This window comes from Pleurodeles waltl, chromosome 9 (genome assembly GCF_031143425.1).
Source record: "Pleurodeles waltl isolate 20211129_DDA chromosome 9, aPleWal1.hap1.20221129, whole genome shotgun sequence".
Lineage (NCBI taxonomy): Eukaryota > Metazoa > Chordata > Amphibia > Caudata > Salamandridae > Pleurodeles > Pleurodeles waltl.
In genome coordinates, this window is record NC_090448.1 from 34,869,908 (window position 1) to 34,882,977 (window position 13,070).

Here is a 13,070-nt window from a genome sequence, read left to right on the forward strand (position 1 = left end):
TATATGGTGACCATTTTATGCAGCTGCCTTAGGGAAAGTGTTTTTTTGTTTTTATTTAAAAAATGGCTGCCGTGATCACAACATTTATTTTTTGTTGGGGCCTGCTAGGGGTACCCCTGTGGCCCATGGCAGCTCTCTGCATCCCAAACACAGCAGTGCTGCGTGAGAGCCAGCATTCCTCCCTGCTCCCAACCTCACTGACTGCACATAGGAGCAGGAGCAAAACACTCCTCCCTACTATATTAAGCACAATTGGGGCGCTTGGCAGAGGGAGGAGCGCCCCACTGATCTCCTTGCTTTTGTTCCCCAGAGAGTTAGGGGCTCTGCCAGATAATTAGAGTGTAGCAGCATTTCTTTCTTTCTGTAGCCCCAGAGGAAATGGGTCCTCTGGGAGTGAATACAGCTGTGGGAAAGGGATCCATGCAGGACTACTCAAATTTTGTCATGCTTCTTGTGCCAGTTCCTGGCTCCTTCTCCCTGAGGGACCACGTTTTCTTGGTGCCCCAGTGGGATGATTTGGACGCTTTTGGTGTCCTTATGTTCCTGATGGCCTGCTCCAATGAAAAGGATTGGTCTCTTCAAGTATCCTCAACCCCACCCCAAGAAATGGACCATGGGATTTGGGTGTGTCCATCCCCCTTTGTGTCTTCCCTCACCACCACCATTTGTCCTTTAATAGCTGGTCGCAACATGTTCTCCATGTTGTGGCCAGCTAATCAGAATCCCTCCATGTATTTTGAATGTGGCAATCAGTGGATATCTGGATGCGGTCCAGATATCTCTGATCTATTTTTTTAATTTTTTTTACCAACATAAAATCTAATGTTTTATCAAAATTGGCATAATCCTTTCTGTCGTTTTTTCCCTCTGACGGATAGCTAAGTTTCCTAAGAGAATTAAAATAGGAAATCTCACTTTTGGTCTTCCTTGTGTATAACTAATGCACAGGAAATTTGCAGATGCGCATAGTGGAGTAGCCTTGTGAGTGATGGTTCTTTCCCAAGCTAGAAGAATGTTAAGAAATAGCATATTACACTCTGAAAATCTGTGTGTATTTTATATGTTTGTAAATGTATAGTGTATTTTATTTACATAACTTAGTAAAGCGTCAACCAGTTTTTGTGGGAGCCGGCGAGCTTTACAACCGTTGTACAATAGAAATAAAATTTTGTATACAACGTTATGGTAATGTAGTGAGCAAGAGTCTATGAAAAGCTGGATGCCACTTAGCTTCCCGAGTACGAAAGCAGTTGTAACTGTAAAATACAGGTGGCGATCCATGCAATTCATATTCTTCAGCGTATCACGATATTAGCTTGCGCATACATAGGACAAACTGCATTTTTGCTGATCTGCTCAAAACGTTTTAAAAGTTATGCAGTGTAAATGGGTATGCGCCCATTGTTATTTAACTATCTTTATCATTGCAATTCGATGCTGTTCACCAGGAATGCGTGAGCCACAGGCGATACCATCTTTTAAACAGGAACAGGATCGTGGGACCTTACACCTCTCTCACTGTATAGGACACCTGCTTAAAAAGTAACCGAATTATGGTCCAGCAACGCCGTCAGTGGTCCTCCGGTGCCATCTATGTGTTTTCGTCACAGGATAAAATCTTAGGCCATAACATACGTTTCCACTTTTAGTTAATGCTTGCGTTCATGGTTATTTTATATACTCCTTCATGATACCACTTGTCTCTGCCGCTTCAGGTTCTTCTTTCTCTTCTGCAACCTTTGTATGGTGCCTTTTCACTTCTACAGTTGCGCTTTATTCTCCCCTCGATGCCAAAGTTTTATATTTCAGTCGAGTTTTTGCATTGGTATTGCTGATAGGGTAGGTGCTTGATTCAGTTAATCCAAGGATACTTTTCTCACTTTTAGCTTTGATCCGTCCACTAGGTTTTTTTTTCTGCTCACTACCATGATGTCTAGAACGGGCAATGGTTTTAGGCCTCGGCTTCAGGCAGTGTGCATGCGCTATTGCTTGGTGACAATTTCTTGTGTTAAAAAAAAAAAAAAAAAAAAAAAAGGCTACAAATCCCGCCCATTACTTACCATCTTTTGGCATTATTATCACTTTTATGCAGCCTTCGTATTTGGCAGTGTGTGCCACGTGTCCCTTCCTGCAACACTGCTGTTTCTTTGTGTGGCGCATGGATCAGGTAAAGATTAATTGAATTAATGCCAGTCCATGCTCGCGCAGTGATTGAGGGCACTATTTCTTTCTCATTTATCTATTTGTTTGTATGTGTGTATTTATTTTGCACTTTGATATAGAGCACATCTCCCCTCGTGGTAGAATTCTGATTATTTTAAATCAGACCTGAAATGTTGCCAACAGGACCTTAAAATCCCACAAGCCAGGTTAACACTTGGTTGTCTTCCACTAGGTTGAGTCTTCTTGACTTCTACAGAGAGTTACAAGTTATTTTTGATAACGGTTATTTCATTAGGCACTTGCATAGCACATGTATGTTACAAGAGTGGCAGCGTGTTACTCTAAGTGTCGAGCCATTTTTTTGTAGTCTTATGTAGTGCAACGATCCAAAAGTATTGAAGCTCTTTACACGAGCACCAGTTACATTACAAAAGTTCACACTCATTTTTAGTACTGGCCAACAAAGTGCATGTGCAGTGCTTCTTGACGTATTGTTTACAATTCAGTGGGCTTACATCCCTCCCTCTGCATACCATTAGTTGTTTTAAATGTCACTCTCTCATTTGCAATCCTTTGATTGCTTAGCTCCCATAGGGTTACCTTCCTTTCTTCTGCTAGTGCCTCCCTGGTACATGGATCAAGTACAAGAGATCTTCCTCGTCTTTGTTCTTTATCATGTATTGCAAATACAATTTTTTTATTTTATACGTTTTTCAGTATTATTGTTGGAAGTGCACTGTGCATTCCTATTGTAACACAGGCACACAGCTTATTTATGTTGCTTTTACCATATCTGCAGTCTCTAGTGATGCTGTAGTTACTTACACCCACAACTGTATTACTCTACACCACTCTATGCTAGTACAATCTGTAACACTCCATTTTACTCCACTTTAAGCCACTCTGACTGCGCTACTCTGCACTGCACCACTCCTTACTGCGCTACTCTGCCTTGCGCACCTCTTCTTTGTGCTTCTCTACTTTACAACGCTCTACTTTGTAATACTCTACACCACCTTAAACAATGCCACTCTACTCCACCCAATCCCACCCAATTCCACCCCACCCCACTGCACCCCACCAGCCACTCTACGCCAATCCACTTTACCCCGCTCCGCCCCACTCCAATGCCACTCCATGCGAGACTACTCCATGCTACACCACTTTCAGCCATTCTCACAGTGCCATCCTACCTCATGCCACTCCACACAGCGCCACTTTACTGTGTCCACTCTGCCTCTTTTCGCTATGACACTCTGCTCCATTAGACACCACCCGACTCCACGTCACCCCACCTCACCCCATGCCACTCTACCCCACTATAGCCCACACCACTGTACCCCACTGTGCACTACGCTACTCTACTCCACTTTACTCTGCGCCACACATTTCTACTCCGCTCTGCCCCAGTCCACGCCACTAACTTTTATGCATGCTAAACAGTAGCAATGCTACTGTACAGGATGGCCAAAATATATTGGCACAGCCAGTAGCTCTGTCATAGATGAGACCTATTTGCTTTGCCAGTGTTTTTTTTTTTTTCTGGTACGGATGGTGAGCTGATGCTGAGACTCGAACCTGATTTCCCAGTTCTGAAGTCAGCAGCTCTGGCCGTAGCGCCGCATCCTTCTTCCCCGCTTCCCCCTACTCCTTTTCCGTTTCACTTCCTGAGACTGCTTGCGTCGGGGTAGGAAACACCATTGGCAAAGCCAATAGGTCTCCCCTATGAGAGATCTGTAGGCTTTGTCAATGTTTTTTTAGGTTTGTCAGTGTCTTCCTAGGCATGTTGTATAGCAGCATGGCTGCCGTGCATCTTGGTTGAAAGTAAAACAAAAGTGCTATAAAGAGCTGCTGTGCAGATTTTTAAAAAATTGACAAAGCTATAGGTCAGCCCTTTTGGCTTTGCCAGTGCTTGTTTAGACATTTTCGACAGTGGAAAGCAAAAAGTATAATTGCAATTGAATGAATGTGATAAACCTTAATATCCAAATTATTGTATTTTAACAGATTTTCTATTTTTTTCAACAGCACCTGTAGTAAACCGATTCAACAGAAGAGTTTCAGGTAATTGTTTAAACTTAGCGCGACTACTGTTATTACAAAGAACGTATATAATATGGTGTGTTGAAGGACTGTGCTTTTGCATCAGTAGTTTACTACTCGCATTCTCAGCTTTGGCAGACTGGAGGGCCAGGATATCCTGATAGTATGTGCATCTTCAGCTTCTTTTGTTTTGCATCCTCCGTTGGTACTCCGTGTGACTAAATCACATCTCCTGTTTTAGGTTTCCAGATCGAAACAATTGTAACCATTTTTACACGAGCAGCTGTCAATACTCTGTCTGCACGGAAAGTTCTTACTCTTGGTTTATATAATACTTTATATGACATACACATTACCAATGCATTGATATGTATTGCACTTTCAGGGGGGCATGTGGTGCAGTACAGTCGTTTAAAGTCATTTTAAGACACCACACCCTGCCCTAAGAGTTCTGTGCATATGACTGTGTTTTATTTATGTCTGTGTTTTCCAATAAAGCCATCAAAGATTACGATGTATCACGATTAGACATGGTTGTGGCTGGAATGTTAAGGAAACTGGAAAGACTGCGAGAGACTTGTGTGACTGACAAGTCGTAGTTTCATATTCTTATAGGTCTTATTCAGCCTTACATAGTGCGACATGAAAAACTGCATTTCCCAAGATCAATCACGCATCCATTGAAGTGTCTTGATTTCACACCGGCGTCCAGGCACATGTTGCTGTGGCTATGCATATATTCCCAAACAGTCGCCCAGTTTCTCGTTCTAGACATTGTAAATGTCGAGTTTATTTTAGCTGCAGCTGCAATTTCCTTCAGATGGCATTGTTGCTACTAAGGATAAAGTAGAAGTGATTGATTGGCAGGTTCCATCATGACGCTACGTTCATCGGAAGAGACGTAGATTGACAAAGGCCACTGCGCGGGGTAGAGTAGTCTTTATTTGGTTGGTAGAGAGGAAAATCAAACGCTAAACTACATCACGATCGTTCTCCTTTCAGTCGATAAATCTTTGTTCTGAAGGACTCTCCATTTTCTCTATAATGTAGCCTTATCATTGATTACCAATAACGAATCCAGGAAAAGGGATAGACTCCTATGGTAAAGCCAGTCTGGTAATTAATCTCAGCAACAGGTCTGGGGTGCTATTCAAGTGAGCCTGGCATGGCGTCTTTGTCTGCCTACTTCAGAAGAAAGAAGTTTATCTCATATACAGTGCCTGATCTACCTCCCTCTCTTAAACTTCGGCCCAGAACCCCCTTAGTCTTTGCCTGTTTGAAGGGTACGGATCTCCAAAGTCCGGTCTGAGCCGTGTTGTAACTTTTTCATGACATGGCTGTTAGTTTTTGTGGCTAAAAACAACATGACATTTTAGTTTTAGTTCTCCTCAACAGTCCCATTATGCACATCTTGGGTTTCCTAGCAATCCCTTTATCTGATCTGTAAAGGTGAATAAGGGACAAGTCCAAAATGTGTGAGATCACTCACTATAAACTTGAATCGACAGGTGTCTGGTCCAGAAGTGAATATTAGGTGCAAGTAAGTGGCTGGGATTTGTTATACATAATGTAAAGTATACTATCGTTTTGAACGTTGTGTTCCTGGTGAACAAGGTAGTCAGTCCTTCCCTGTGAGTAATATCACTGTCCACATGGTCCACATTGTCCTAAGATAGATTTAAGACGTGCCCATTAATTATGAATACAGCGGTGTCGAGCTTTCTTTTCCTGCCCCAAGATTAACAATATTGATAATGCAGCATGCGTATGAGGGGTACCAGATGCCGAATCTTATGTCATTTTAAATATATGCAACATTGTGTTTAACCTCAATAGTTGTCTTGTAGGAATCAAATGTAGTTGAGGGTTAAAGAAGATATGTAGCGTATCTCAGTCAACCAAGTTCCCCAGCGTTTTTGTTCCTGCTCATGTCCATACTCCAGTGTCCACTCTTTCAGTGAACATTAGAAAAGCAGATGAGGACGAGATCGGCAAGTCCCAGACATAAGGCACTTCTGCAACAAAGCTATGCATTAAAAAAAAAAGTACCTAGCCACCCCACCACACGTAAGGAAATTCTTATACTGTCTCTGTAGTATAAAGAGACTAGTCTGATTGGCTGTGCTAACAGAAGTATCCTAAACATACCAACTGTTGTTCCATGATGGTAATTTCGCCCGCTCATCTCTCACCTACTGTAACCGGACAGCGGTGTACTATAGTTCCAAAGCTGTAGCACTTACCGCCCCCCCCCCCCCCACCAACCGTGAGAAACTGCAACCTTAGCTACCTCGATTTATGTTTTTTGCCTTCCCAAAGAACAGCCAGTAACACACTAGCTGATAGAGACTTCTAGCTGCAGATTCCTTACCTTAGAATTCCCTGGCGTCAGCTTCGAATACGGAATTTTTCTGCTGAGCAGTACCCTGCGTGCGCCGTCTGGTGGTGTCGTTCGGATCCGCGTGTGTCGTCTGGCTCCGCATGGCATCGGCAGCATCGTTGGAGCCGTCTGTGACGTCCCGCTCTTCTATATAGGCACCACCCCGGCACGTGCACGGCAGTTCTATTCCTTCGTTGCCGGTTAAGCGCAGATCCGGAAAGAGCTACCTTTTTTATTCGCCGTTCGTCAAGGCTTTTTCCCTTGATTGCTTGATAATGTCTTTGAGAAAGACAGGATTCAAGTTGTGTGGTGCATGTCATTGCACCTTGTCGGTCACGGATGCGCACAGAGTGTCTCTCTGATGTCTAGAAAAGGACCACGATTCAACATCGTTTTCTGACTGTCAGGCCATGGCTCCGAAGGCCTTGAGGGAGAGATCCCTCAAACATTTGGCGACTCCGAGGTCACGGTTCCGCAATAGGAGGAGGTCGTGGCACCGCTCCCGGTGCACCAAGTCCTCTTCTTCGCATTCGAGGTCATCGGTTCACTCCGGTAAGAGGGACAAAAAGAAGAAAAAGTCAAAGCGGACCTCGACTTCGCCATGTCTGTCGGCCAATGAAGCTCCTAGGGAACTTCGACGTTTCGAGCGTGGTTCTGAGGAGCCGTCGCCAGTGCCGACCCCGTGTCTTCCCTGCTTTCCGGAGCGACCCCTGCTCAGATTAAAGAATTTTATGAGGCTACGCGCCTTGTTTTTGAGCGGGCTGCACCCTCGGGTGGATCTCCGGGTCCCGCTGGGTCAGCAGGGGCTCCATCGGATTAAACGTCGGCGGCTTTGGCCTTGGTGCCAATGGGGACCCCTGGCTACGTTCTACTGGCTTTTCAGGGGATGTCCAGTCAAGTTTGATGGACATGCCTTTTGATGGGAAGGCAGACTCCACGCTTGAGAGGTTCAAGGATTCTCAAGCTACGGCCAGATCTTTGGGCCTCTCAACACCAGCTCGCCAGCAATCTGTCTTCCGTCCCTATCGAGGCTTCAGAAGGGGCACGGTACCGTGCCAGCCGCTTAACCACCGTCCTCACAACATCCTGTGCGAGGACGTGGTACTCAGAGGGTCTGGACAGAGGTTGGGCACCCCCCCCCCCTCCCCCCCCCCCCCTCCTCTGTGCCCAAGCCCTCCTAGTGTGGTTCTGCAAGACCATGTCCGTCCAGTTGTGGAGGGAGGATTCAATTTCATCTCCCTCACTGGTAATCCATCACTTTGGACAAATGGGTCTTGCAGATCATACGAAAGGGCTATTCCCTCCCCTTCCAGTCTTTCCCTCCTTGTATCCCTCCGATAAAAGAACGGCTGATGGAGGATCATTTTGTTTTACTCCGCGGGGAAGTTACCGCTCTCTTGGCCAAGGGAGCTATAGAAAGGGTCCCGATGTCAGAAGTAGGCAGTGGTTGTTATGCCCGCTACTTTCTGATTCCCAAAAAGAACAAGGGCTTTTGCCCTATCTTGTATTTAAGGGACGTTGTAGGAAGCTGGCTCTGTATATACTATTTCAAAGTGAGAAATAGTGTGCACAGAGTCCAAGGGTTCCCCTTAGAGGTTGATAGTGGCAAAATTAGATAAGTCTAATGCTCTATTTTGTGGTAGTGTGGTCGAGCAGTAGGCTTATCAGAGGGTAGTGTTAATCATTTGTTGTACACACACAGGCAATAAATGAAGAACACACACTCAGAGACCTCACTCCAGGCCAATAGTTTTTATATAGAACAATATATTTTCTTAATTTATTTTAGAACCACAAGATTCAAGATTTGAAGTAAATACATAAAATGCAAGTTACTCCACACAGGTAAGAAAGGAACTTTGAATTAGAGCAGTAACATACACAGTATAGGTTAAAATGGCAATAAGCTATTTTAAAAGTGGACACTGCAAAAATCAACAGTTCCTGGGGGAGGTAAGTATTGGTTAGTTTCTCAGGTAAATACGACACTTACAAGTTCAGTTTCCTGGGCATAGGTAGCCCACCGTTGGGGTTTCAAGGCAACCCGAAAGTCACCGCAGCAGCAACACAGGGCCGGTCAGGTGCAGAGGTCAAAGTGGTGCCCAAAACACATAGGCGCCTATAGAGAACAGGGGTGCTCCGGTTCCAGTCTGCCAGCAGGTAAGTACCTGCGTCTTTGGAGGGCAGAGCAGGGGGGTTTTGTAGAGCACTGGGTGGGGGGACACAAGTAGGCACACAAAACATACCCTCAGCGGCACAGGGGCAGACGGGTGCAGTGTGCTTAGCAGACGGCAGGTTTCCTGTAGAAGTCAATTGAGGGACCCGGGGGTCACTCTAATGGTGCAGGCAGGGCACAGGGGGGCTTCTCAGGCAGCCTCCGACTGGGCTAGGCAGAGCGTCGCCCGATGTTCACTCCTGCATTGAAGTTCGGTTCCTTTCGATCCTGGGGTCTGCGGGTGCAGTGCTTGGTCCAGGCGTCGGGTTCTTTGTCCCAGGCAGTCGCGGTCAGGGGGAGCCTCTGGATTCTCTCTGCATGCGTCGCTGTGGGGGTACAGAGGGGCCGTCTCAGGTTACTCCCGAGGTCGCAGTCATCTGGGAGTTCGCTCTGCAGTGTTGGTTCTCTGGAGCTCGAGCCGGGGCATCGGGTGCAGTGTGTGAAGTCTCACGCTTCCAGCGGAAAGAGTGAGTTCTTTGGAAGTTGTTAAAAAGTTGCAGAGTTGTTGCTGTTTTTGAACAGTGCCACTGTTCTCAGGAGTTTCTTGGTCCTTCGGGTTCAGGGTAGTCCTCTTAATCCACAGAGGCCGCTGGTCTCTGCCGGATGCGTCGCTGTGCAGGTTCTTTGAGTCTGGAGACAGGCCGGTAGGGCTGGGGCCAAGTCGGTTGTCGTCTCCATCATCTCTGCTGGGCTTTCAGGTCAGCAGTCCTTCTTTCTTCAGGTTGCAGGAATCTGATTTCCTGGGTTCTGGGTCGCCCCTAAATACTAAATTTAGGGGTGTGTTTAGGTCAGGCGGGCAGTAGCCAATGGATTCTGTCCTGGAGGGTGGCTACACCCTCTTTGTGCCTTCTCCCTGAGGAGAGGGGCACAACCCTAATCCTATTGGGGGAATCCTCCAATATCAAGATGGAGGATTTCTAAAGGCAGCGGGTCACCTCAGCTCAGGGCACCTTAGGGGCAGTCCTGACTGGTGGGTGACTCCTTGTTTTTCTCGTTATCTCCTTCAGCCTTTCCACCAAAAGTGGGGGCAGTGGCCGGAGGGGCGGGCATCTCCACTAGCTGGGATGCCCTGGGGTGCTGTAACAAAAGGCATGAACCTTTGAGGCGCACCGCCAGGTGTTACAGTTCCTGCAGGGGGAGGTGAGAAGCACCTCCACCCAGTACAGGCTTTGTTCCTGGCCACAGAGTGACAAAGGCACTCTCCCCATGTGACCAGAAACTCGTCTGGTTATGACAGGCTGGCAGAAACTGGTCAGCCTACCACTAGTAGTCTGACTGGTATTCAGGGGGCATCTCTGAGATGCCCTCTGAGTGCATTTTACAATAAATTCCACACTGGCATCAGTGTGCATTCATTGTGCTGAGAAGTTTGATAACGAACTTCCCAGTTTTCAGTGTAGCCATTATGGAACTGTGGAGTTTGTGTTTGACAAACTCCCATACCATGTACTCTGAGGGCTACCCTGCACTTACTGTGTCTAAGGTTTTGCTTGAACACTGTAGGGGCATAGTGCTCATGCACATATGCCCTCATGTGGTATAGTGCACCCTGCCTTAGGGCTGTAAGGCCTGCTAGAAGGGTGACTTACCTATGTCACAGGCAGTGTGAGGTGGGCATGGTACTCTGAGGGGAGTGCCGTGTTGACTTAGTCTTTTTCTCCCCACCAGCACCCACAAGCTGTGAGGCAGTGTGTTTGTGCTGAGTGATGGGTCCCCAGGGTAGCATAAGACATGCTGCAGCCCTTGGAGACCGTCCCTGGCATCAGGGCCCTTGGTACCACGGGTACCATTTACAAGGGACTTACCTGTGTGCCAGGGCTGTGCCAATTGTGGGAACAAAGGTACAGTTTAGGGAGAGAACACTGGTGCTGGAGCCTGATTAGCAGACCTGAGCACACTTTCAAATCATAACTTGGCATCAGCAAAGGCAAAAAGTCAGGGGGTAACCATGCCAAGGAGGCATTTCCTTACACCATGGCTGGAACAGCAGGGCATAACCCTGGTGGTTCAGCACGTGGCAGGTTCTCTGAACGCCAGGGTGGACAAACTCAGCCGGCGATGCTTAGCAGATCACAAATGGTATCTCCGTCCAGAGGTGGTGCAAGGACTCTTTCGGCAATGGGGAGAGCCTTGGTTAGATCTGTTCGCCTCTTCAGAGAACGCGCAGTGTCAGCAGTTTTGCTTGTTGGAGTTTCCAAAGGGGCTATAGCTAGACAATGCTTTTCTTCGCAAGTGGAGCTCAGGCCTCCTGTACACCTTTCCGCCCATACCGCTTCTGCCCAGAGTTCTCAAGACAATCAAGAACGGCCCAAGTAATCCTAGTGACTCCGGATTGGGCATGAAGAGTCTGGTATCCAGAGCTTCTCAAAATGAGCATCATTCCTCAAATCAGGTTGCCTCTTCGGGAGGATCTTCTGTCGCAGCAGCAGGGAAAGGTTCTGCATCCGAACCTGGCAACGTTGCGGCTTCATGCGTGGAGGTTGAGTGAAGACTGTTGATGGTTTATGACCTCCCTCCCGAAGTCTGTGATGTCCTTCTGGCAGCCAGACGTCCCTCTACTAAGTTGATTTACGCCTGCCAGTGGAAACATTTTGTTTCATAGTGTACAGAGAGGTCTCTTGAGCCTCTTTCTTCTTCTCTGTCTGCTGTCCTTTTGTTCATTCTATCGCTCGCCCAGCAGGGTTCCTTCTTAAGGACTCTAAATGGCTACCTTTCTGCCTTATCGGCTTTTCTTTGATTGCCCAATCAGCCATCTTTGTTTAAGAATCTCAGTACAATGGGAGACTTAAAAGGGCTTGTACATATGTTTCCTCCTTTGCCTGTTGTTCTGCCCAGTGGGACCTTAATCTAGTACTCACTTTTCTAATATGTGCTCCTTTGGAGTCTTTACATATCTGTCCTCTCCGGCTGCTCACTATCAAAACAGCGTTCTTGGTGGCGATCACATCTGCTAGGAGAGTGAGTGAGATGCAGGCTTTATCATCGAAAACGCCGTATCTCACGATATATCCTGATAAAGTAGTCCACAGGACTCGTGCCTCTTTCCTCCCCAAGATGGTGACCCCTTTCCAGTTGGGTCAAAATATCACCCTGCCCACCTTCTTTGCACCGCCAAATCCCTCTAAGGAAGGAAGCTTCTCCATTGGCTGGACCCCAAAAGTGTTATTGTTCTACCTCGACCACATAAAAAGAGTTCCGGGTGGACGAGCAACTCTTTGTGGGGTACGTTGGTGCAAAGAAGGGTCGGGCAGTCCAGAAACGATCCATGTCGCGCTGGTTCGTTCTCTGTATAAAAATTTGCTACACTTTGGCTAAGAAGCAGCCTCCAGAGGGCTTGAGGGCTCTCTCTACCTGGGGGAAAGCTGGTACCACTGCATTGGCTCGAGGTGTGCCGGTACTTGATATCTGCCAAGTGGCACCGTGGGCTTCCTTGCACATGTTTGCCAGACACTACTGCCTGGATAGCCAGTTTAGGAGAGCGGGGCATTTTTCCCACTCGGTCCTACAGGACTTCCTGGTGTAAAGTATATTTTCGCAACCCACCACCAGGATTTATAGCTTGGGAACCTATTCTAAGGTAAGGAATCTACAGCTAGAAGTGTATCAGATGAACGAGTTACTTACCTTCGATAAGGAATTATCTTGTAGAGACTCTATCTAGTTGCAGATTCCTTACACCCACCTAGGCCTACCCGCTCTGCAGATATATACATTGTGTTTCATGAATTTTACCCTTTCAAAGGCATGTTTTTACATTCAAGTATCAAGAAAGGAAAGTAAATAATTGTTGGCTAAGAAATATTCCGGATTCGAAGCGGACGCCAGGGAATTCTAAGGTAACTAATCTGCTTCTAGATAGTCTCTACCAGATAATTTGTTACCGAAGGTAAGTAACTTGTTCTTTAAACTCCCTAAAAAACCTCCTGGAAAATTGCAGGTGAAGTTGCAAACAGATACAGAAGTTGTGGTTAACCCTCCATTTTGGTTAGCGCTGTTTCACTTATCACTGATACGGTCAAGTGTTTCTTGAAAGCTGAAGGCACACAAATGTGAGACACTGCCCTAGTCAGATTACAGTTTGATATCAGTATTCCAGTGGTAGTTCCAGATGCCTAAACATAAAGTTGCATTCCGAGCCCATGGAAAGTCACCTCCCCATGGCTGACCGGCATTTTCCAGGGAATAATTATGATTTGGTTTTGTTAACCTTTTCTACGTGATACCTTGTCAGATTTGTCTTGTGCTTGGTATACCTGTTTCTACAATTGC

General features: G+C 46.6%; 1 protein-coding gene across 1 annotated transcript in view; it reads left to right on the forward strand.

The window, feature by feature from the left end:
• PRKAR2A (protein kinase cAMP-dependent type II regulatory subunit alpha) overlaps positions 1-13,070 on the forward strand; it is a 716,041-nt gene that overhangs the window by 112,827 nt on the left and 590,144 nt on the right. The window contains exon 2 of the mRNA XM_069206211.1: positions 4,192-4,227. Within this exon, the coding sequence (XP_069062312.1) occupies positions 4,192-4,227 (36 nt within the window). The remainder of the gene's footprint in view (positions 1-4,191; positions 4,228-13,070) is intronic.